The sequence below is a fragment of the Ahaetulla prasina genome, chromosome 4 (assembly GCF_028640845.1).
Source record: "Ahaetulla prasina isolate Xishuangbanna chromosome 4, ASM2864084v1, whole genome shotgun sequence".
Taxonomy (NCBI): Eukaryota; Metazoa; Chordata; class Lepidosauria; order Squamata; family Colubridae; genus Ahaetulla; species Ahaetulla prasina.
Window position 1 is genome coordinate 10,820,368 of NC_080542.1, and position 24,863 is coordinate 10,845,230.

Consider the following 24,863-nt stretch of genomic DNA (forward strand, 5'->3'; position numbering starts at 1 on the left):
ATATAGATATAGATATAGATATAGATATAGATATAGATATATATATAGATATATATATAGATATATATAGATATGCTTATACCTCCTAATACTTACTCATATATATGTTTATATACTATATAATCTTTTTGTATGATACTTATATATATTGTTGTGACAAAACTAAATAAATAAAAAATAAATAAAAATAAAAATAAATAGATACTTATTAGAGATGAAATTGGAGGAAGAACAAGTAAAAGGGACAATGATTGCTTGGGGGAAGAAATTTGGTCATGGGATAGATTTAGAGGCTTGGCAGAAATTGTGGATGTATAATTATAAAATGACAATGTCTACAGCATTTAAAGAGAATTTGTATAAGATGTTTTACAGGTGGCATTACCCCCGACGAGAATTGCCAAAATGTTCAAGGATAAAACTGAAAAATGTTGCAAGTGTCATCAGACACCTGGATCATACTACCACATGTGGTGGACGTGCGTTGAAGCAAAAAAATACTGGACTAAAATACATACGTGGCTGGAAAAAATGATCAAAAAACATATTGACTTTAAGCCAGAAGTCTTTCTGTTGGGAATTATACCTGAGATATACACTAGAGATATAAAATATTTGATTGTGAATATTATTACAGCAGCTAGGATTGTGTTTGCTAAAAATTGGAAAAATGAGAAGTTAACTTTGCAAGACGAAATAATTAGAAAAATGATGGAATGTGCGGAGATGAGTAAATTAACATTTGAAATTAGCGAGCAAGAAGATAAGCAATACTATAAAATATGGGATTTATGTTATCATTGGATAGACGGAAAGATATGTTAGAAAAGATAATATGTATGAAAGAGACGTTTATTTTCTGAATGCACAAGAAAATATGTTAACACCCATGCAGCACGTTGTGAATTGTTTTGATTGATTTGATACTGGTTTTTTTCTGTTAAAATAAATTAAAAAATTTCAAAAAAAAAAAAGAGGTACTGAAGTGTTCATGTGGAATACTTTGATTCCACCTTCCTGTTGATACCAATGCAGGTTGTATTCACTCATGGCTCGATTTGGGTAAAACTGGTCCATCTCTACCTCCCAATTCCCCAGCTGGGATTCATTTCCCCTTCACAGAATTGCTTAGCCTGAGAGGGTTTTTGTGCAGGTGGCAGGTGTCTCTTTGTTGCTGTGGATCTTGGGCCGCACAGAAATAGACAGCAGCATCTTTCATCTGCGCCTTTGTGATGCTTAAATGACTCTCCTTCTCCTTCTTGTCAAAAGAGGCACTGAAGTGTTCGCGGGTCTCCAATCCCACCGATGTAACCGTAAGGAGAAACGCAGGGCTTTTTCCTGGATATTGCCTGTACCAGTGCATGAAATAGACATTACTGGAGGTGAACTGACAGGCAATGGTGGAATCCTCTCTTTCTTTGATGACTTCCACAGGCTTCTGCTCCACTCGGTCCTGGCACCGGACACCTGAAAAAGAAAGACATGGAGATCATTCAGTTGATTGTAGGAACCTTTGAACCATTCCTCTGTCTTGGGAATTCTGCTGCAATTTTCAGATGACTTACAAAGGAATCGATACGGGAGAACAGACATCACTTGACAAATAAGCAGATCTTTCTCTGTGGAGATTCTCAGTCATCCAGGTCATAGTTGTCCCAAAGGTGCTTTTTCCCAAAAGTTTTTACTTTCCTTTTCTTTTCTTTTCTTTTTTCTTTTTTTTTCTTTTTGAAAAAAGGCAGGAAACCCTACACCATTTCAGACAGATGGTTATCCAACAGTTTCTTAAAAATTTCCAGTATTGGAGCATTCACAACTTCTGCAGGCAAGCTGTTCCACCCATTGACTGTTCTAACTGTCAGGAAATTTCTCCTTAGTTCTAAGTTGCTTCTCTCCTTGATTAGTTTCCACCCATTGCTTCTTGTTCTACCCTCAGGTGCTTTGGAGAACAGCCCGACTCCCTCTTCTTTGTGGCAACCCCTAAGATATTGAAACACTGCTATCATGTCCTTCTTTTCATTAAACTAGGCATACCGAGTTCTTGCAACCGTTCTTCATATGTTTTAGCCTCCAGTCCCCTAATCATCTTTTTTGCTCTTGTCTGCACTCAACATCTTTTTTACAGCTCATAAGGTTCTCCTGATCTTTCTTCAGAGGGCCCGCAATAGGCAGCTACATGTCATCTCCTTGGTTGCCTTCCACCTTTGGTGACAACCAGCAGGTATCTTCCTACCACTATGCTTCACTGCACAGAAATAGACAGATGAATCCTTCAGTCGGGTGTTCTTCAGATACAAAGAGATGGTTTTCTCATCTGTGTCCAGAGTCATTTTGAAATTATCCTTTGCTTCATCCCCTGATATAGTCAGTAACATAATGAATTCTGGCGGACTCCCTGGATATTGTTTGTACCACTGAAGACTGTATTCCGTTCCCTGATAGGAGCACTTCAGCAGGATGGGGTCTCCTTCCTTAATAGATAGAAATCGGTGCTCCTGGGTGACAATAGCTTGACCTGATACAACTGGAAGGGGAATGGAAATGTTAGGAAAAATGATGGAGGGAGGGAGGGAGGGAGGAAGGAAGGAAGGAAGGAAGGAAGGAAGGAAGGAAGGAAGGAAGGAAGGAAGGAAGGAAGGAAGGAAGGAAGGAATCCACCAATTTATGTAACTAATCCTTTAGAATTTCCCAAGGAGCAATTATTCAGTTGTCTGCTATCCTTCTTTACATTATAAAAATGATGGAGGACCATCGGTGGAGGAAGTGATAAGGAAAATTCCGGACTGTACTAAGATGGATAAATTAACAAAGGAGATAAAAGAAAAGAAAGATACGGAATATTATATAGTATGGAATAAATTGTATAATTGGATAAAATTAGAAATGGTAAATGATGAAAAAAGGTGAAAAGGTCATGTACACCCATACAAAAATGGGTAGTGCATGAAAGAAAATGAATTGTTATAAAGATAGGTATGATGGAATGTATACAGAAATAAGGGATTATGGGACAAAAAGGTAAGTATAATTAAAGAAAACGAGAGGGGTAAAATGTAAATAATAGAGGAATACCACAACGAAGCTGGTGTAAAGAAGGAGTATATATTTTATGTTAGTGTTTGTTATGTCTGGTTGGTTTTGTTTTGTTTTTTGGTGTGTGTTTTTGTTTTGTTTTTTGCTAAAAAAAATATTTTTAAAAAAATGATGGAGGAAGGAAGAGAGGGAGGGAGGGAGGGAAGGAAGGAGGAAGGGACTCCATCAAGAAGTTTAGTTAGCAAATTATTTAGAATTTTCAAAGAAGCAATTATCCTTTCATGTTTCCAATTCTTCCTTTACGCTCTTAAGTATTGAAAGAAATTAATTTTCTCATTGATTCTTTTGCAGATTTTCTTTGTATAACTTTTGTTTTAAATTCAAACAATTTAAACGCCTAAACTCACCTAGGGAGGCATAAAGTAAGCCAATGATAAATGAAGCAATAAGAGGAGAAGGATACCTGTGGAGATGGCCAACAGCAAAGCAACGATCCTGCTCCCCAGATCACCCATCCTTCTTCCTTTCTCTGCAACAGGCAGGACAACTCTGTCACCAAAAACACAGGGAAGTGACAACCCAGACAAAATCTTGTGGGTGGCTTCGTGCTCAGATCTTCCTGGGGACTGAAGATCTGCTCAGCTCTGCTTTGACTCACGTAGATCAAAGAAGGAACATACCACAAATCCAGAACATAAAAGCTTCATCTTAACTCAAGTTCTTCAGCAAACAAGCTAAAATAGTTCTGTTGTTTTCTAATATGAACAATTCACGGCATGGAACTATTGCAATGCTCTCTACATGAGGCTCCCCTTGAAGAGCACCAGGAGGCTCCAGCTAGTCCAGAATGCGGCTGCGCGGGTGATAGAGGGAGCACCTCGTTGCTCCCATATAACACCTATCCTGCGTGGCCTGGACTGGCTGCTGGTAGCCTTCCGGGTGCAATTCAAGGTGCTGTCGTCACCTTTAAAGCACTCCATGGCTTAGGACCGGGCTATTTACGAGACCGCCTTCTGCCACTGATAGCCTCCCAGCGACCTGTGCGCTCCCACAGGGTGGGCCTTCTCAGGGTGCCGTCGACCAAACAAAGTCGGTTGGCGGCCCCCAGAGGGAGAGCCTTCTCTGTGGCGGCACCAGCCCTTTGGAATGAGCTGCCTCCAGGGTTGCACCAACTCCCCGACCTCCGGACCTTCAAACGTGAACTTAAGACCTTATTATTTCATCGTGCAGGACTGGCCTAAGTGAAATTTTAAATCGAAATTTTAAATGGGTTTTATGTCGGTCTATGACCGTTTTAGTTGATTTGGCCTATTAAATATTTGGTTTTAATTCTGTTTTTAAATTTGTGGTTTGTATTCTGTTTTTTTTTTAATATGGCTGTAAACCGCCCTGAGTCCTTCGGGAGAAGGGCAGTATAGAAATTAAATTATAAATAAATAATAAATAAATATCACTGTTTCAACCACCAATGAGAACAGTGATAATTGGTCAATAAAAAAAAGGGTAAATGATCAGTGATGCATCAACCCATCTATGAGCCATGTTGGCGCAATGGTTAGAGTGCAGTACTGCAGGCTACTTCTGCTGACTGCCGCCTGCCTGCAATTTGGCAGTTCGAATCTCACCAGGCTCAGGGTTGACTCAGCCTTCCATTCTTTCCGAGTTGGGTAAAATGAGGACCCAGATTGTTGGGGGCCATAGGCTGACTCTGTAAAACCGCTTGGAGAGGGCTGGAAGGCACTGGGAAGCGGTATATCAGTTTAAGTGCTCTTGCTCTTGCTATTAAATCTAACATTTACAAGACAACCATCTACCCTGTTACACTGTATGGCACTGAATGCTGGGCAGCAACAAGAGGGACCAAAAGCTCTCTCCATGCCATGGAAATGCAAATGCTGCATTGGGTATCAGGCATCTGCCTTCTTGACCACATCACAAAATGATACCATTCGACAGCATTTTGGTGTGGCACCAATTATAGAGAAGATAAGAGAAGGCCGGCTCCGCTAGTATGGACATGTCTAGGGGTGGGCTGCTGGGAGTTCGGGAGAACCTCTAGCTAAGATTCTGTGCAGTTTGGAGAACTCCCAAATCCCACTCCTGGCTGGCCCTGCCCTGCCCACCCCTCCCCACCCCTTCCAGGAGTCCCCATGCGGCCCATTTTGGATGCAGGTAAGTACATGGTACGCACAGAGGCTTGGGGGGGACGAAAAATGGTCCTACCCAGGAGTGGGTTCTACTTACCTTTACTACCAGTTCACAAAGGGGCCGCACGCATGCGCAGAGGCTTCCTAATGATGTCCCGGTCAGTGGGCGGAGCCTCCTGCCAGTTTTACTACCGGTTCTTGTGAACCGGGGGCAACCCACCACTGGCCCTATCTGAAGTTTGGGAAAGCCAGAAACAGGCCCATTTCTGGTCTCCTGAGGCCCTCTGGAGACCGTTTTCACCCTCCTGAAGTCTCGAGGAATGCCTCCAGAGCCTGGGGAGGGCAAAAACACACCCACCCACCATGGTGCTGGAGGCCAACTAGGCCACACCCACCATGGCCATGCCCACCCAACAACCAGGCAGAGAACCCCATGCTAAAATTTTTGAAGACCAACCCTGGACATGACCTGAGAGCAACACCTTCCACCGTATCCAAGACTGCCTACCAATTAGAAGTTAATGGCCGGTGACCCAGCGGGCGTCCATCAACAAAGGTATGCAATCCACGGGCCTGAGCCCTGGAGATGCAGCTGACCGTGCAAAGTGACATTCAATGATCCAAAAAGCAGACCCTGGACGTGCCGGAATACACTAGGAAGAAGTGGATCCAATGGGGATCACTACAGTGGCTTCCTTTCAGCGTCATTGGCCTTTCCAAGGAAAGCACCTTGTCAAATTTTTCAGTTGTATAAAATTTCCTTTCATTGTTTGTTTTCTGAGGTTTTCGCGGGTGTTTGTATGTAGGTCTTTGGTTATTCGGGTTTTCTCCCGCGTAAAATTGGAAGTGCCTTGGCGATGTTTCAACGAAGTCTCTTTCGTCATCTTCAGGCTTCAGTTGTGATTGTGATTGCAGCTGTCTCTTCCTTTTAAAAGGAAGAAACAGCTGCAATCACACATTGCTCCCAGAAGCACGAAGCTAAAGCCTGAAGATGACGAATGAGATTTCCTTTCATTCTTCCAAGTTTTTCCTCAAGGGTTATTTCCTTGATGTACGCAGAGCAAGCAGCCCAAATAAGATTCTCCAGAGAATAAGAAAAGGATCTCCAAACCTACCTGTAAGGCACAAATGGTCTCTACTGAGTTACTGAGAAAATTTATTTATTTATTTATTTATTTATTTATTTATTTATTTATTTATTTATTTTGTCACAATGGTATATATAAGCATAAGCAGGGGTGAAATCTAAAAATTTTCCCTACCGGTTCTGTGGGCGTGGCTTAATTGATGGGCGTGGCTTGGTGGTCAGATGGCTTGGTGGGCGTGGCCAATAACAATAAATAATAAAAATAATAAACAAAGTATAAAAAAACAATAAGAGGTACCAAAAATCAACTTTCACACTTTACACACACACAACACAACACAACACAACAAAGGAATAAGAAAGATCATCATTATGCCAGCCAGAAAATCAAACGCTGATAAAATCTTAGAATCAAGATTAACAACTATTGAACAAAACATAGATAAAAGATTACAAGCTATTGAACAAAACCTAGAAAAAAGAATTCAAAATATTGAACAAAACCTAGAAAAAAAAATTCAAAATATTGAACAAAACTTAGAAAAAAAAATTCTATCAGTTATTGAACAAAGTTTCACAGATTTGATAAAACAAATTTCAACACTAAAAAATGAAAACTCTAATGATCTAAATCTCTTCCAAACTCATCTATCACCACAAAATATACAACTTACAACTCAACCTAGACATCAAATTAATACAACACAACCCAAACAACAAACAACTACTAATCAACTAATCAGAGATGCAATGGAGAGAGGACAAAAAATAAATAATGCAATATTATTTGGACTTGAAAACACAAATGAACCAGATATCAATAAGATTCACAACATCATTGGAAATTATAATTCATCAACCATCTCCCCAAATGAAATAATTGCTGTCTCCAGAGATGGACCAGATTATAAAAACAGCGATGGGACAACAGCACCAAGATTTTGTAGAGTTATATGCACTAATGAGGACAGTAAACGCAAATTCATAAATACTATAAACTCAATTGCTAAATCCAACCCTACCTACAGTAAACTTAGATCACGTCCTGGCCTATCCTTTCTAAAGGATACGCCTCGTGAACTTCGCACAGAACTTAAAAGAAGACAAGACAATGGTGAATCCAACCTATACATCGACTACCATGCTGATTGCATAAAAATAAAACCTGCAATCAAAAATCACCCAAACCGCCCATCACCCATAACAATCAACCAGCCATCCCAGTATTCAATCAAGTACCCATCCCCCTACCTCCCATTCAACCAACCATCTTACCAGCTATCCAACCAACAGCCATCCAACCAACAATCCAACCAGCCATCCAACCAACCATCCAACCAACCATCCAAACAGCCATCCAAGCAGCCATCCAAGCAGCCATCCAAACAGCCATCCAACCAGCCATCCAAACAGCCACCCAACAATCCACCCAACCAGCCATCCAAACAACCATCCATCCAAACACCCAAACTACCATCCAACCATCTATACAACCATCTATTGTCCACAACCCCCAACCTACTAACACCCAAATCTAGGTATGCACGCCCCTTACCTCTTCAACACCAATCATATCAGATCTCAAATGCAAATTGATAAATGCAAGAAGCATAGTCAACAAATTACCTGAATTTATCCTCTTATTAAACAGTGGCACATTTGATATCATTTTTGTTTGTGAAACATGGCTGAATTCATCCTTCCTGACTCCATTATCTCAAACAAAGAATATCAAGTCTATCGATCAGATCGGAAAACCAAGAGGTGGTGGAGTGGCTATCTTTACAAAAACACTGAATCTAAAAATATCCAAGTGGCACATAAACTCTCTCTTCCTGAAACTATAGTATGCGACTCATCCCTTGGCACTACTCTTCGATTCTTACTATGCTACAGAGCCCCCGACTATGACATTACCCACGCAAATATGCTAACCTCAATGCTAACATGGACTACCTCTTGCCCATACCCTCTTATCTTCCTGGGTGACTTAAATCTACCTCTCATTAACTGGACAACCAATGAATGTTCAACTGACCCAATCCATACTACACTATACAACGCTGTTACAAACCTAGGTCTTGAACAACTTGTAACTAACAATACAAGACTCAACAACTGCCTTGACCTCATCTTCTGCAACAATCCAAACTCAATTTACGGACTACAAATTAAAGAACCTTTTTCAAACAGTGACCACTGCATGATTGATTTTCGTCTCAATATACGTCCATACTTAAATCGTCATAACACCAGAACTCCCAACTACAACTTCAAGAAAGCCAATTACGACCTTATAAACAACGATCTTTCACTTCTGAACTGGCAAAATCTGTTTGCAACCTGCATAACCGCTGATGACCTCTATAGAATCTTCCTACTTGAAATCAATAGAGTCATTAAATTATATGTACCACGAATGACTACCATGTCCAAGAAAACAAACTACCCATATCAATAAAAAGCTTCAATCAAAAAAATCCTCTGGAAAAGAAACAAAAAAGGCTATGTTACAAACTTCAGAAACCGTTACAGAAACATATGCAACCAAATAAAAACTGAATGCACAAATTACCACACCAAGCAAGAAGAAAACCTTCTACGCACAAATTCCAATCGTGCCTTTTATAATTTTGTCAACAGTAAACTTAAAGATTCAAGATCCATCCCACCACTAAAAGATTCTAACAACAAAGAATGCAATGACGAAACAGTCAAAGCAAACCTCTTCAACATTTTCTTTGGCTCAGTTTTTGTTAACTCCGATAACACATATCCAACATTCCACAAACGAACCAGCAATGACTATGATGATTTAACTCATATAGATTTCACAGAAGACAACGTTGGTAAAGCTCTTCACAACTTAAAACCATCGCTTTCTATTGGACCTGATGGTCTATGTGCATATTTCTTAAAAAAACTTTCCATTAATATAGCTGAACCCCTAAGTATTATCTTTGATAAAGCTTTCACTACCAGTTCTCTTCCCAAACTTTGGTCACTAGCCACAGTCATCCCCATCTTCAAAAAAGGAGACCCCAGCTTAGTCGAAAACTACAGACCGATCTCCCTTTGCTGCGTCACCTGCAAAGTCATGGAATCTATCATCAATCAATCCATTACCTCACACTTAGAAACTAACAACCTACTCTCCAACAAACAATTTGGTTTCAGGAAAAAGTTATCATGTAACTTACAACTTCTCAATATGGACTTCAAATCTAGATCAAGGCAAATCAATAGATGCAATCTACATAGACTTCTGCAAAGCTTTTGACTCAGTAGTACACGATAAACTTCTCCTTAAACTAACATCCTATGGCATCTCAGGACCCCTCCACAAATGGATATCTGCTTTTCTGTCTAACAGACAACAAGTGGTCAAAATTGGCAATGCTTTATCAAATCCTGTTCCTGTCAAGAGTGGCGTTCCTCAAGGCAGCGTCCTTGGACCAACACTCTTCATTCTATACATTAATGATCTTTGTGACCATATCTCAAGTAATTGTGTTCTCTTTGCTGACGATGTCAAACTATTTAACACCACAGACAACACTTCTATCATTCAAAACGACCTTGACCATCTAACTGCTTGGTCTAAAAATTGGCAGCTCCAAATTTCAACCAGCAAATGCTCAGTCTTACATATAGGAAAAAAGAACTCTAAAACTAAGTACATACTAGATGGACATTACCTTACAGACGACCCCATCCCGTTAAAGACCTTGGAGTTTTCATGTCAAATGATCTATGCCAAAGCCCACTGCAACTACATAGCAAAAAAGCTCTAAGAGTTGTAAACCTAATTTTGTGTAGCTTCTTTTCCAAAACACCACACTACTAACCAGAGCATATAAAACATTTGCTAGACCAATTCTAGAATACAGCTCACCTGTTTGGAACCCTCACCACATCTCTGACATCAATACAATTGAACGTGTCCAGAAATATTTTACAAGAAGAGTTCTCCATTCCTCTGAAAACAACAAAATACCTTATCCCACCAGACTTGAAATCCTAGGCTTAGAAAACTTGGAACTCCGTCGCCTTCGACAAGACCTAAGTTTAACTCACAGAATCATCTATTGTAATGTCCTTCCTGTCAAAGACTACTTCAGCTTTAATTGCAATAATACAAGGGCAACCAATAGATTTAAACTTAATGTAAACCGCTTTAATCTAGATTGCAGAAAATATGACTTCTGCAACAGAATCATCAGTGCTTGGAATACTTTACCTGACTCTGTGGTCTCTTCCCATAATCCTAATAGCTTTAACCAAAAACTTTCTACTATTGACCTCACCCCATTCCTAAGAGGACCATATATGTATAAGCGCACAAACGTGCCTACCGTTCCTGTCCTATTGTTCTTCTTTTCTTCTTCCTATATATGTTTATATGTGTATATACTATATAATCTTTTTGTATGATATTGTGACAAAATAAATAAATAAATAAATAAATAAACACAACTGACTCACACCCAGTGTAAAAGCGGCTCCACTTCACACTTCACACAACCACAAAAAGCTCAAAAACCAACTTTCACACTTTACACACACACAACTAACACACACACACACACAATCACACACACAATATGCCACATACAGCTTTCTGAGATTTTTTGTGTTTGTGTAGTTAGAGTGAAACACTACAGAAACATACCAAATCTCAGAAAGCTGCACAAATATTTTATTTTATTTTATTTTATTGTGGACTTCAAATCCCAGAGTTCCTCAGCCAGCAAATCCAGCCAGTTGATCACCGAGGAAATAGATTAGCAGAATAGATTGATTCTGTCTGGGCTGAAACTGAAACTGCTTTCAGGCTGTGGCCATGAGTTCCTCAGTAATCAGGTAAGTGCCTTAGAATCTCTACTTTTACTTGTAGAAAACATGTTTTCTACAAGTAAGAGTACAAGTAAGGTTCTGCTGTTTTTTACTTTTAAAGGCCTGTTTCTGCTGAAGCAAAACCAGCTTTTAAAAGTAAAAAAAAAAAAACCTCTGCAGATGGTGCAGCTCAGCAGAGGCAGGGAGGCAGGGCCAGGGATTTTTGCTACCGGTCCTCCGAACCAGCAGCCGCCATTGCTACCGGATCGTGCGATCCCGTCCGATCCGGGAGCATTTCACCCCTGAGCATAAGCATGAAATAACTATACGACATATAAGCATTGAAAATCAGCACCGCAGTCAAGAACAAAGGTGTCAGCGTAGATTTAAGAGCTGTAAGCTGATGAGAGGTTGTAAGCAGAGGCAACTGGAAGCTGAATCTATGGGACTGAGGCAGCAGGGTTACTGCCACTTTAAAAAGTTGGGTAAGAAGCTGCCTATATAAGGGAAGCCATAGAGGGCATTCCCTCTCCTCATGCCTTCTCCTTATGTTCTCTCTTGTCGTGTATCTCATTGCTCTCCGTGTATCAGTAGTTGTATGATAAGGTATTTAACCACATATGAATCTGTAAATATTTAGGTGTTTATAAACCACTGTTAATTATCTAAAGGCTCTGTGTGCTGTGTTTTGCTCCTGGGTTTATCTCATAGTATTAGTCACTCTGGTTTGTCACGCTCCAAAACTCTGACAAAAGGATTCTTTTCATGGGCTCTTTCTTTCACTGGTTGAGTCTTCTCTAAGACAGCGGTCTCCAACCTTGGCATCTTTAAGCCTGGAGAACTTCAACTTTGCTGGCTGGGGAATTCTGGGGGTTGAAGTCTACCAGGCAAGGTTGGAGACCCTCACTGTAGGAGGTTCTTCTCAAACTCCAGAGCTTCTTATTGCCATCTAGTGGGGAGAAGAAACAAGACTTCATTAAACGAAACTATAAAACATTTCCCACTTAGTCTACAATAGGAGACAGATTAGCAGTGAGGGAAGATCTCCCGCTCTCCTAGAAAAAATGCACAGGCACAGTGTTAAGTTCGGGAAGTAATGAGGCTGGAGACCAGGGTAGTGACAACAGCTCTTTAATATAGGGTGAACCCAGCAACAGGCTGGGGGAAAAACCTCTCCTTTTATACAGTTCTGCTGGAGGCTTCGTCCAATCAGCAACGTGCTGATTTCCCGCTCAAATATTTAAAGGCACAACTGTTAATACATAACACTCCTCCCCTCCCAGAAAACACTTGGTCTTATTTACATATTTATTTACATGTTATTTTTCGACGTAGTCACGCAAATAACCTGGGCGTCTCCTAGTTCTTTCTGACCTGCGCGGTTCAGTTCTGGGTGGTGTTTTGAGCTGGTCGGAGGGGCTGTTTTCTCCTCCCAGCTCTTTCTCTGGGCCATCGGGCTCTGGATTATTGCGACTCTTTTTCTTGGCCATCCGGCCTTGGATTAATTTTGGAATTTTCTGCTTCCTCGGGGACCTGATGGCGTCGCTGGAACTCTGGGACCTCAGCTAAGTCTTGCGCCTCCCCCGGGTCATTGTCAGCTGTGGATTCAAAGTGGTATTGGTCATTACCTGTCTCTGTTGGTTTGGTTTGGTCAGTTATTCGTTTCCTTAACTGATCTATGTGGCGCCGCCACACTCGGTTGTCTGGTAGCTCTACCACGTACGATTTTGGCCCTGTTACTTTTGTTACTTGTCCGCGACCCAACTCGGGCCGTCCCCATAGTTTCGGGCCCACACCGGTCGCCTATGCTCATTTCCTTGTTTTTCTAGCTCCCCTTGTAACCCTCGGGTGTGTAATGGGGTTCAAGCGGTCAAGTGGGCACCGGAGTTTCCGTCCCATTAGCAATTCGGCTGGGCTTTTCCAGTGGCTGTGCTTGGGGTTCTGTGCTGGACGGCTAGGAAAAAGTCTATTTTGTTTGCCAGTCACCTGGCTTGAGCCTGGACAATGCCTCCTTAGCGCTCGGACGGAACGCTCTGCAAGGCCATTCGACGCAGGGTGGAAAGGTGCAGAGAGGGCATGTCGGATGCCTTCCTCTGCCAGGTACTCTTCAAACTGGGCTGCCGTGAATTGGGCTCATTGTCGGACACCAGAGTGTCCGGCAACCCGTGAGTTGCGAATAGGTGGCGCGGGGTTGCGATTACTGCTTGACTGTGGTGGACTTCATAAGTATGATCTCTAACCATTTGGAAAATGCGCCCACCACCACTAGGAACGCGTTTGGCGTGAAAGGGCCAGCAAAGTCAATGTGGATTCTTGACCAAGGCCCTTGGGGCTTTTCCCATTCTCTGACTGGGGCTGTTGGGGTAGCGGTCTGGACTCTTGGCAAGCTTGGCATTTCCCTACCCTCTCAGCAATCTCTGGCCCATGAGTGGCCACCATACATAGCTTCTAGCTAACCCTTCATCCTTACGATGCCTGGGTGACCCTCGTGGAGGAGGTCCAATACCTTTCCCTTAACTTAACAGGAATTATTACACGATCACCCCATAACAGGCACCCCTTGAGCCGAGAGCTCATCACGTTTCTTAACAAATTCTTTGAACCGCTCGCCCGGCAGCGCCACCTCTCTGTACCCAACCGGTACAGTCCTTAACACAATGTCCGGTATGATGCCGAGCCACTTCCTTGATGTGACTGGGCCAGAGTCAACGAGTCAATAAGGAGGATGGGTGTCCCGGAGTGGGGTCTTGATCGCCCTGGCAGTGGGCATCGGCTCAATGCGTCTGCATGCCCCACCTCTTTCCCGGTCGATGCTGCAGCTTGTATGAGTAAGCGGCTAAAAATATAGTCCATCGAGTCAAACGTGGCGAAAGTGCCACAGGCGTTGGCCGGTCGCCAGCCAGTAATCCAAGTAACGGTCTGTGGTCAGTCACGATTTCAAAATTCCGCCCAAAGACATACTCATGGAATTTTTTGACCCCTGATACAATGGCTAATGCTTCTTTGTCTAATTGGCTGTAGTTCCTCTCTGGGGAGGACATCGTTCTAGAGTAGAACGCTATAGGGCTTCTGTGCCGTTTGGAAGTCTATGGCTGAGTACAGCCCCCACCCCATAAGGGGACGCATCGCAAACCAGCACTAGGGGTAGTGAGTCGTGATATTGGATGAGCAGGCTATCACTTGAGAGCAGGTTCTTTACTGCTTCAAAAGCCCTATCTTCTGACTTTCCCCAAGACCAAACAGTATTTTTCCCTAAGAGCCTATGCAGCGGTTCCATAGCAGTTGCTTTGTTCTTTAAAAGACCGCGTAAAATTAACCAATCCCAGGAATGCCTGCAGCTCTGCTTTGTTGTTGGGCGCTGGAGCCTTCCTAATTGCCTTAACTTTGCTCTCAGTAGGGTGAATTCCTTTCTTGTCTATCCGGTAGCCCAAGAAATCGACCGATTCGACCCCTATCTGACATTTATTTGTCTTGACTTTTAACCCGGCTGTCCGGAAAATGCTCAAGACCTTTCTTAACCGCTCCCCCAATTCCTCCATGTTTTCCCCTGAAATTAGGACATCATCAGTAGGAACTACCCTGGGAGCCCTTGCAGTAGTCGTTCCATCAGGTTTTGGAACAGCCCTGGTGCCACACTAACCCCAAATTGCAATCGGGTGCACTTGAATGCCCCCTGTGCGTCACAATCGTTTGGGCTTGGCTGTGCGGGCGTCTACTGGCAGTTGTTGGTAGGCTTGGGCCAAGTCTAACTTTGCAAAGACTTGCCCTTGCCCCAAAGAGTGCAATAAGTGTTGCACCACGGAACCGGGTACGCTTTTCTGTAAGGCTTTGTTAAGCGTCGCCTTGTAGTCAGCGCAAATTCTAATTGACCCGTCCGATTTGATGGGGGTGACGATTGGCGTCTCCCACTTTGCGTGATCGACTGGCACCAAAATCCCCTGGTTTATGAGCTTGTCCAGCTCCTTATCGATTTGTGGTTTTAGGGCAAAAGGGACTCTCCTCGCCTTAAGCCTAATGGGGGCTACCTGGGGGTCTAAGTTGAAGGAAATAGGGGTCCCCTTGTACTTGCCCAGGCAGTCCTTGAAGACATCTTCGAACTCGTTAAAGAGAATGTCTTTCAAATTGCAGTCACTTCTGTAGATGCCAGTCACTCCCATGCCCAGGGCACGAAACCAGTCTAGTCCCAACAGACTGGGCAGAGTTCCTTCGACGATCGTGATGGGCAGGGTCTTCTTGTGAGGGCCGTACTCGACTCGGACGGAGGTGGTCCCTCGAACAGGGATGCGATTCCCCTGGTAGTCGTGCACTCGTAGCCGCTGTGCTTGCAGATGGCGCTTCGCGACGGACGGCAGCGACTTCGCCAGGGTGTCCCAGGACATGATGGTGATCGCTGATCCGTGTCCACTTCAAGCCTGCACCGCACTCGATCTTGGGCTTTGTGGAAAATCTTCTTTCCACGTTGGTTGAGGCGCGCCTATAATGACAGTCGCTTGGTTAGACTTCGCGCCTTTCTTGTTTGAACCAATCGCGGGCCGCCTTTCCGGTTCCGCTTTGATTGGCCGATTTGAATTTTCGGGAAGGTTGGGCCGCTCTGCAAACCTGAGCTAAGTGTCCTTTCTTCCCACACCGCCGCATGTTGCGCCTTTAAACCTGCAGCGTTGGCGCTGATGCTGCCCTCCGCAGCTTCCGCACTCGCCACGGTCCTCAGTGTCGCGTTTCTCGGTCCGGCAGACCCTTCCTCATCCTCGCCTCACCTTCGGATTCGGACTGAATCTCCTCCTGGTGTACTGGCGCTGGCTTTGCGCTCGCCTTGGATTGAAGAGGCTTTTGCAGAGTCTCTGCTGCTTTAGTAGATATTTCGTGTGCTCTGGCCTCGCCCAGAGCGGTGGCTAGTGTCAGGTTGCTCCTGGCTAGCAGTCGCCGCCGAGGCGGATGTCCTTGACCTCGGATGAGTTGCTCGAGTAGCACTTCGCCTAAGTCTCGGTATCCGCAGTCCTTGGACGCCTTCTTAAAGCGGCCATGTAGTCACCGATGGACTCGCCTCCATCTGTCTACGTTCTCCGAATTCAAACCGCTGCACGTATTTGGACGGCGTCGGTGCGAAATGGTTCTTCAGCAAAGTCTGCAGAGTCGGCCACGATACCGATTGTATCGGCGTTGGCTCTGCCAGGGCTTCCCCAATCTCCGTTACCTCCGGCCCGCCATGGGTTAGGAAGTAAGCCCGCTTGCGGTTATCAGGGATCCCCTGTAGTTCGTTGGCTTCTAGAAAGCTTTCGAAACGGGTCATATATGTTCCCCATTTCTCCTTGCCCGGGTTGTACGGTGCGGGTGGCGTGTTTGCCATTTCCGCGTTTCTGCCCTGAGTTTGCTGGGTTCGGGACTAGCGTGCTTCAGCTCGGTTCTGGTTCTCCTTAGCCTCGATATCCCACCTTCGTCGCCAATGTTAAGTTCGGGAAGTAATGAGGCTGGAGACCAGGGTAGTGACAACAGCTCTTTAATATAGGGTGAACCCAGCAACAGGCTGGGGGAAAAACCTCTCCTTTTATACAGTTCTGCTGGAGGCTTCGTCCAATCAGCAACGTGCTGATTTCCCGCTCAAATATTTAAAGGCACAACTGTTAATACATAACACACAGTATAGGTGGTACCTTGCTCAACAGTAGTAACTGTGAGAGGGGTCTTGGAGTCTTAGTGGACAACCATTTAGATATGAGCCAGCAGTGTGCAGCAGTTGTTAAAAAAGCCAACACAGTTCTGGGCTGCATAAACAGGGGGATAGAATCAAGATCACGTGAAGTGTTAGTGCCACCTTATAATGCCTTGGTAAGGCCACACTTGGAATACTGCATTCAGTTTTGGTCGCCACGATGTAAAAAGGATGTGGAGACTCTAGAAAGAGTGCAGGGAAGAGCAACAAAGATGAATAGGGGACTGGAGGCTAAAACATATGAAGAACGGCTGCAGGAACTGGGTATGTCTAGTTTAATGAAAAGAAGGACTAGGGGAAACATGATAGCAGTGTTCCAATATCTCAGGGGCTGCCACAAAGAAGAGGGAGTCAAGTTATTCTCCAAAGCACCTGAGGGTAGGACAAGAAGCAATGGGCGGAAACTAATCAGGGAGAGAAGCAACCTAGAACTAAGGAGAAATTTCCTGACAGTTAGAACAATTAACTAGTGGAACAGCTTGCCTCCAGAAGTTGTGAATGCTCCAACCCTGGAAGTTTTTAAGAAGAAATTTGATAACCATTTGTCTGAGGTGGTGTAGGGTTCCCTGCCTAAGCAGGGGGTTGGACTAGAAGACCTCCAAGATTCCTTCCAACTCTGTTATTCTATTTCTATAAAATATTTTGAGAAATTTTTAAAAAGACAGAATATTATATTTCCCTGAAGGAGGAATGGAAAAACATGCTCTTGGAGACAGAAAGGCGCAGCTCCCGTCTTTCTTAATAGCCCCCATTAGATATTTTTTGCCCATTAAGAAAGACTGGGCCAGCCTATCTACAAAACAAAAGACCTTCAGTTCCAGGATGATGGGATTAAGACATGACCCTCCAGGGCATAATAGGATTAACCCACAAGCAGCAGAGCTCACTGTATTGCACAATCTCCTAAAGATTCTGCAATGTAGTGCCTCAGCACTGCCTCAGCCAAGCTTCAACCAAACTTAGCTCAGACAAACTCTTAAGACAGTGATGGCTAACCTTTTCCAGACCAAGTGCCAAAAACGTGTGAACACAAATGCTCATGCGCATACCCGAACCCACAAAATGCAATGCGTGTGCAGCCCCACGCATGCACCCCACACCCTGCACATGGCATGTGGCCTCACGACATGCACCCCGCACATGGGCGCCCTGCCCTCCACGCATGCATGCATGGCCCTCTTATGCACCCCAACCTCGTGCATGCGCAGCGGAGACCTGTTGTGGTCCATCAGCAGCCTATGGAACTGGCAACAGAGTCAGACAGCAATGAGGCTGAGGTGAGGCCAGGGCCATTGGGAAGTGAGGTGCAGACTCCAGAGCCTCCAGAGACTGATAGTAGTGAGGCAGAGGAACAGGAGGAGCCTGTTCCTAATGCACACATGAGAAGAGCTGCCAGAAGGCAAGAGCAGCTCAAGCAAAGAGGACGACTTGGGGTAGGGCCAAGAGATTATTGGCCCCTCCCATAAGGCTTAAAACAGACCAGCACCGGCGTTTCAGCTTTGCCGGAAAACAACGTTGTAGCTGCGTCTTCTGCTCCGTCTTCTGCTTTGTGTACGTCTTTGTTTTTGTGGCTTCTGGATGTTTGCCGGGAAGGGCCTTTGGAAGTTTGCCTAATTGGACTAAGGTTTGTGAGATAACTGAGGAATTTGTGTTGGGAGGCATTTGTTTTACTTTGAGTTGAACGACGCTGGGAATGAAGTAATTCCCAGCTGTTTGAATAAAGTTTGTTTTTCCACGGACTAAGTTTATTACTACCTACTTGGGTGTCGTGTCCCATTCCTCCTCTGACGGCCGGGTTGGGGAAGTCCGTATCAAGCGTGCCTCTGCAGCTCTGCCAAAGTCCTATCAGGGTCCTCAGGGCAGGCAGGAATCCAAGGTGTGACTTCAGCAATCCAGATTAGACTTTGCCTGACTCAGAGAATGCCAGAAAGCAGATCCTTTATATAGGCAATGGGGTGTGGCTCCATGACTCAGCACTTATCCAGGCCTGCCCCTCCCTTCCTTTTGCTGACGTCGCCTCTCCATTCTCCGGAAGCATGGATCTATCCATTGCATTGTTTCGTCTCCAGCTGTTGGTAATCCCAGCTCGTGGCTGGCTTCAGGCGCACATGCTATCGGAGGGAGGTTTGTTTGTTCGGTTTGTCAGGGCATGGTGCCAGGGCTGGGGGCTGGAGGCATGCCAGGACATTCTTCTGTACTATCAGCGTCCGGCAGGAGATAAGAGGGGCCCGGCTGCGGCGGGGGGAGCGAGCAAGGCACAACACTGGGTCTGGGTCACAGCAAGACCCGATGACAAGCTGGCTGGCAGGAGGTGAGCGCACATGCGCGGCAGAGCTGAACTGGGGTGACGGCCCACGGAGAGGGCGCTGCATGCCACCTGTGGCACGCATGCCATAGGTTCACCATCATGGATCTAGACCTTACTGATTTCATTCACAGCAGTTCTCCCAACCTTTATTGTTTAAGCTAAGAAGAATGAGACAACCCAGTCAAGGTACAGAGGAAGCTTCAGAATCAGTCAAGTTTTGACTGTGGGTTGCTGACTTCCTGAATCGTTGTGCAGTGACAGCACAAAAGTAGGTCCCTGAGTCTTGAAGCAGAGAGTTGGGAAGGTGGAGGCGACTTCTCTGACCGTTATCCAGATATTCTGCTGTCAATCCTCCTTTAGTAACGTTCTGGCTGGAAACGATGGACAAGAGGTAGGAGAGTGGCGTTCCGGGCCTTTGCCGGTACCAATGGAAATAACTGTATGCAGAATTGTATTTACAAGTGATTGTGACTCTCTTTGCTTCCTGGAGGTCCTGATACACAGGGGTTTGTGTCACTTGGGAGATGGAGATCCACACTGCAGAGACAAGAATTCAAAGTAAGGTTGAGATTTATGTCTAATGAACTCAGCAAGTATTCTTCTGACAGAAAACGAACACGATATTCCCAAATGCTGGAAGATTTATTTGCAACAGATCTGATTATACAACCAACCTTCCTTCCTTCCTTCCTTCCTTCCTTCTCCCTTTCACCTCCTATCCCTTCTTTCTTCCTTTTCCTCTTTTGTCTATCTTTTCTTCTATCCATCCATCCATTAAGAAAATTGTTGATTTTTTAAATTAATTGTTAACTTTAAAATTTCTGAATTAAAAAACAGCCTTAATCAGCATTCCTGTGTCTGCCCAACTTGTACAATAACATCTGAATGGCCAATTTATGGTATAAATGATATTCAAAGCTGCCCCCCTCTTCCTTCTCCTCCTCCTCTGCTTTCCTCTTTTTCCTACTCCTTCTCCTTCTCCTTCTCCTTCTCCTTCTCTTCCTTCTTCTTCTTCTCATCTTCTTCCTCCACCTCCTCCTCCTTCTCTTCCTCCTCCTTCTCTTCCTTCTTCTTCTCCTCCTTTTCCTTTTCCTCCTTCTCTTCTTCTTTCTCCTTCTCCTTCTCCTTCTCTTCCTTCTTCTTCCTCTCCTTCTCCTCTTCCTTCTTCTTGTTCTACCTCTTCTCCTTTTCTATTCCTCCTTCTTTTACTCCTCCTCCTTCTCCTCCTCCTTCTCCACTTCTTCCTTCTCCTCCTCTCCTATTTTTTTCCCAAGAGGATTAACTTACAGTTGAAATGAAAACAGAAGAAAAATAGCCAGAAATCCATGCCTGAACTTTCTTGCTTTGACTACAAGTGGCATCAAAAATGGGAAACTCAACAATCACCGTTTCTCATTGCTTTCTGACTTTGGATCCTGGGCTACGGTGTAACAAAGGATGTGGTTATGTGACATCTAGGGGAAGATATTATTTTATTTGCAAGGTGGGGGGGGGAGAGAGAGAAAGAGAAAAGGGAGGGATCCCAATGATTTTATTGAAGGGGGTTTTAGTTTCAGTTTGAGATGCAGATAACACAGACTCAACAGCCTACCCCTGTATTCAACGGTGAAGGAACACAAGGCAGAAAACCACAATTCCAGCTTCTCAATGACTCAGGTGACCCTGAGGACACAGATAAACCTCCAAGTAGCCTCAACATCTCTCTAAAAGAATGCAAAGGACCAGCTGTCTGCAAAGAGTATAAATCCTTCCATTCCCCACCATCCAGTCAGAGCTGAAGAAGCTTCTTGGATGAGAAGCGAAATGTCTTCAAAAGAAAAATAAGAAAGTCCAGTTGCCTTTTGGGGTGGGGGAAGCAACCTTGGGACATTTCATTGCCTGACTCAAAGGTGGGTTTCAGCAGGTTCTGACCAGTTCTGGAGAACCGGTAGCGGAAATTTTAAGTAGTTCGGAGAACCGGTAGTAAAAATTCTGACTGGCCCCGCCCCCATCTATTCTCTGCCTCCCGAGTCCCAGCCGATTGGGAGGAAATGGGGATTTGCAGTAACCTTCCCCTGGAGTGGGGTGGGAATGGAGATTTTACAGTATCCTTCCCCTGCAACGCCTACTAAGCCATGCCCACCAACCATGCCACACCCACCAAGCCACTCCCACAGAACTGGTAGTAAAAAAAATTGAAACCCACCATTGGCCTGACTCCTTTCTCTTAAGCAAAATCTCCTTGCTGCCTCCTTGGCTACCAAGCCAAAAACCGATAACTTGAGTAGCTTCACAAAACATATGGGTGCCCTTGAGCACATTGAACATCAGAGAGACCAGTAGATGGCAGTAGAGGGATACATCTGGAACAGGTGACAGCTGTAGCTGAGGTAGAATTCATCTTGAGGGCCGATTGCTCACAGCTACTCTTGCCTTAGTCATGTTTCTACCACAAGAAAGGCACTCTATATGTTGTGTCTGCACCCCCCGAGCCGGGCTTCCTGCCAGAAAGTGACTTGGAGCCGGGCCCCCTGCCAGAAAGTGACTTGGAAAGTGAGGGGAAGGGCCATCAGGACTTACCTCGGGAGCACCGGCTTCCCTGGCTCAGCTCCAGGAGCCAGAGGCAGGCCAGGTGGAAGAGATAACGAGGCCTCCGTCCCCTGACTCTTTCCCCCCCCAGACCATGCCTTCAGACCCAGCTGATGGCAATCAGGATTGGTTGGACCCTAGGTTTCGTAGGCAGGAGAGGCGGGAACAACAGAAGCAAGGGTGGGGCAGGCCTAGGAAGTGCTGAGTCATGGAGCCACACCCCACAGGATATAAAGGCAGCAAGAACTGCTGTGCCTCTTCGTTAACTAAGAGCTGAAGTTTGTTCCTGGTTGACTCATCGGTGTCGAGGGAGATAACGGAGACACTTGGCAGATGCTCGCTATTTTACTGCCAGAGCTGATAGTGCCAGCTAATTAAGCCATCACTTGGATGGAGGCGACAGAGGACAGAACACTATATGGGCTGCCCTCCATGGTGGGATTTAATAATTTAGCAACCAGTTCTCTGCCCTAATGACCGGTTGGGTGGGCGTGGCCATGGTGGGCGTCACCAGGGGTTGTGACAGGCAGCACTTGGCCTCCTGCACCCCCCCTGGGAGCAAAAATGGGGGCGCCACACCCCGTGCACCCCATTTGGGGTTTAGTAGGTCTCACTGCAGCCTTCTAGAAGCAAAAATGGGCCACGGGGGGGGAGCGCCACACCCTCACCTCACCCCATTTTGGGACTAGTAGGCCTCCCTGCAGCCTCCTGGGAGCCAAAATGGGGCACGTGGGGACTCCTGAAAGGGGTGGGGCAGGGAGGGATGGAGCCAGCCAGCAATTTAAGTACCGGTTCACCCGAACTGGCCAGAACCAGCTGAATCCCACCATTGGCTCCTCTTGAAGACTATTGAAAAGTTAGAGACTTAATTCAGGGTCCCCTACACCAGGGGTGTCAAACTCGCGGCCCATGGGCTACATCACACGCTGGACATACCCACACCCAGTTTAGCAAAGGGGGCGGAGTCCTAATACATCATGTGACGCCGCCATGACAATGTGAAAACTTATCATTTCAAGTGAAACCAGGCTTAATAGCAGTAACTGTGAGAGGGATCTTGAGGTCTTAATGGACAACCAGCTAAATATGAGCCAGCAGTGTGCAGCGGCAGCCAAAAGAGCCAAGGCAATCCTAAATTGCATTGACAGAGGGATACAATCAAGATCAAGTGAGGAACTAATACCACTTTATAAAGCCTTAGTAAGACCACACCTAGAATGTTGCACCCAGTTTTGGTCACCACGCTATAAAAAAGATGTGGAGACTCTAGAAAAAGTGCAGAGAAGAGCAACCAGGATGATTAGGGGACTGGAGACTAAAACAAATGAAGAACGGTTGCAGGAACTGGGCGTGGCTAGTCTAGTGAAGAGAAGGACCAGGGGAGACATGATTTCAGTGTTCCAATATTTGAGGGGCTGCCCCAGAGAAGAGGAGGTCAACCTATTTTCTAAAGCACCTGAAGGCCAGACAAGGAATAATGGATTTGGAACTGAACAAGGAGAGATTCAACCTGGAAATAAGGAGAAATTTTCTGACAGTGAGAGCAATCAACCCATGGAACAGAAGTGGTGGGAGCTTCATCACTTGAGACTTTCAAAGAAGAGATTGGACTGCCATTTGTCAGAAATGATGGAGGGCCGTGATGGCGAACCAATGGCATGCATGCCAGAGGTGGCACGCGGAGCCATATAGGTGGGCATGCGAGCGTTGCCCTAGCTCAGCTCCAATGTGCATGCACTCACCAGCCAGCTGATTTTCAGGCCTTCCAGGCCAACCAGAAGTTGGGGGGCATTTCCGGCCTCGGGGGAGGGTGGGGAAGTCCGTTTTCACCCTCCCGTGGTTCCAAGAAAGCCTCTGGAGCCTGGGGAGGGCGAAAAATGGGTCTACCGGTCCCACCATGCCATCACACGTCAAAAGCAGAGGGAGCAAGGAGGGCTCATGTGCACATGCACTGGGGCGGGGCGCGTTGAATTATGGGTGTGGGCACACACGCACACGACCCCCCGCGCGCAACCGCAAAATGTAGGGTCTCCTGCTTGGGTGGGGGGATTGGACTAGATGACCTACATGGTCCCTTCCAACTCTATTTAATAATAATAATAATAATAATTTAATTTGTATACCGCCCTTCTCCCGGAGGACTCAGGGCGGTGAACAGGCAGATAAAATAAAGACAATACATTCAATAAAAACAATATTTTAAAAAACTTATTCCAATAGCCTAAATTTAAAATACAATACAAAATATAAAATAAACCCCAATAAAATCCTTATTTAAAACCCTATTAAGCCAGTCCTGCTCGAAAGAATAGATATGTTTTAAGCTCGCGGCGAAAAGTCCGGAGGTCTGGAAGTTGTCGAAGTCCTGGGGGAAGCTCATTCCAGAGGGTAGGTGCCCCCACAGAGAAGGCTCTCCCCCTGGGGGTCGCCAGCCTGCACTGTCTGGCTGATGGCACCCTGAGGAGGCCCTCTCTATGAGAGCGTACCGGTCGGTGGGAGGCATGTGGTAACAGAAGGCGGTCCCAAAGATATCCCGGTCCTATGCCATGGAGCGCTTTAAAGGTGGTAACCAACACCTTGAAGTGCACTCGGAAAACCACAGGTAGCCAGTGCAGCCTGCGCAGGATCGGTGTTATATGGGAGCCACGAGTGGCTCCCTCTATCACCCGCGCGGCTGCATTCTGAACTAACTGAAGTCTCCGGGTGCACCTCAAGGGGAGCCCCATGTAGAGAGCGTTACAGTAGTCCAGGCGAGAAGTGACGAGGGCATGAGTGACCGTGCATAAGGCATCCCGGTCTAGAAAGGTCGCCAAATGATCTTCAAAGGACAACCGTCCATCCAGGAGAACCCCCAAATTGTGCACCCTCTCCATTGGGGCCAATGATTCGCCTCCAACAGTCAGCCACGGTTGCAGCTGACTGTACCGGGATGCCGGCATCTACAGCCACTCAGTCTTGGAGGGGTTGAGCTTGAGCCTGTTTCTCCCCATCCAGACCCGTACGGCCTCCACACACCGAGACAACACTTCAACAGCTTCATTGGGGTGGTCAGGGGTGGAAATGTACAGCTGGGTGTCATCCGCGTACAGTTGATAACTCACCCCAAAACCACTGATGACCTCGCCCAGCGGCTTCATGTAGATGTTGAACAGGAGAGGCGAGAGAACCGACCCCTGTGGC

The 24,863-nt window shown here is 45.5% G+C and overlaps 1 protein-coding gene across 1 annotated transcript; it reads right to left on the reverse strand.

Annotated features, from left to right (window-relative positions):
- Nucleotides 1-551: 551 nt before the first annotated feature.
- On the reverse strand, nt 552-11,238 carry LOC131197890 (immunoglobulin iota chain-like; the record flags this gene model as incomplete). Its single annotated transcript, XM_058182393.1, has 4 exons — nt 552-577; nt 1,189-1,467; nt 2,231-2,468; nt 11,188-11,238. Coding segments are annotated over 4 exons (594 nt in total), but the record flags the coding sequence as incomplete, so codon positions are not given.
- Between the last annotated feature and the right edge of the window lie 13,625 nt (nt 11,239-24,863).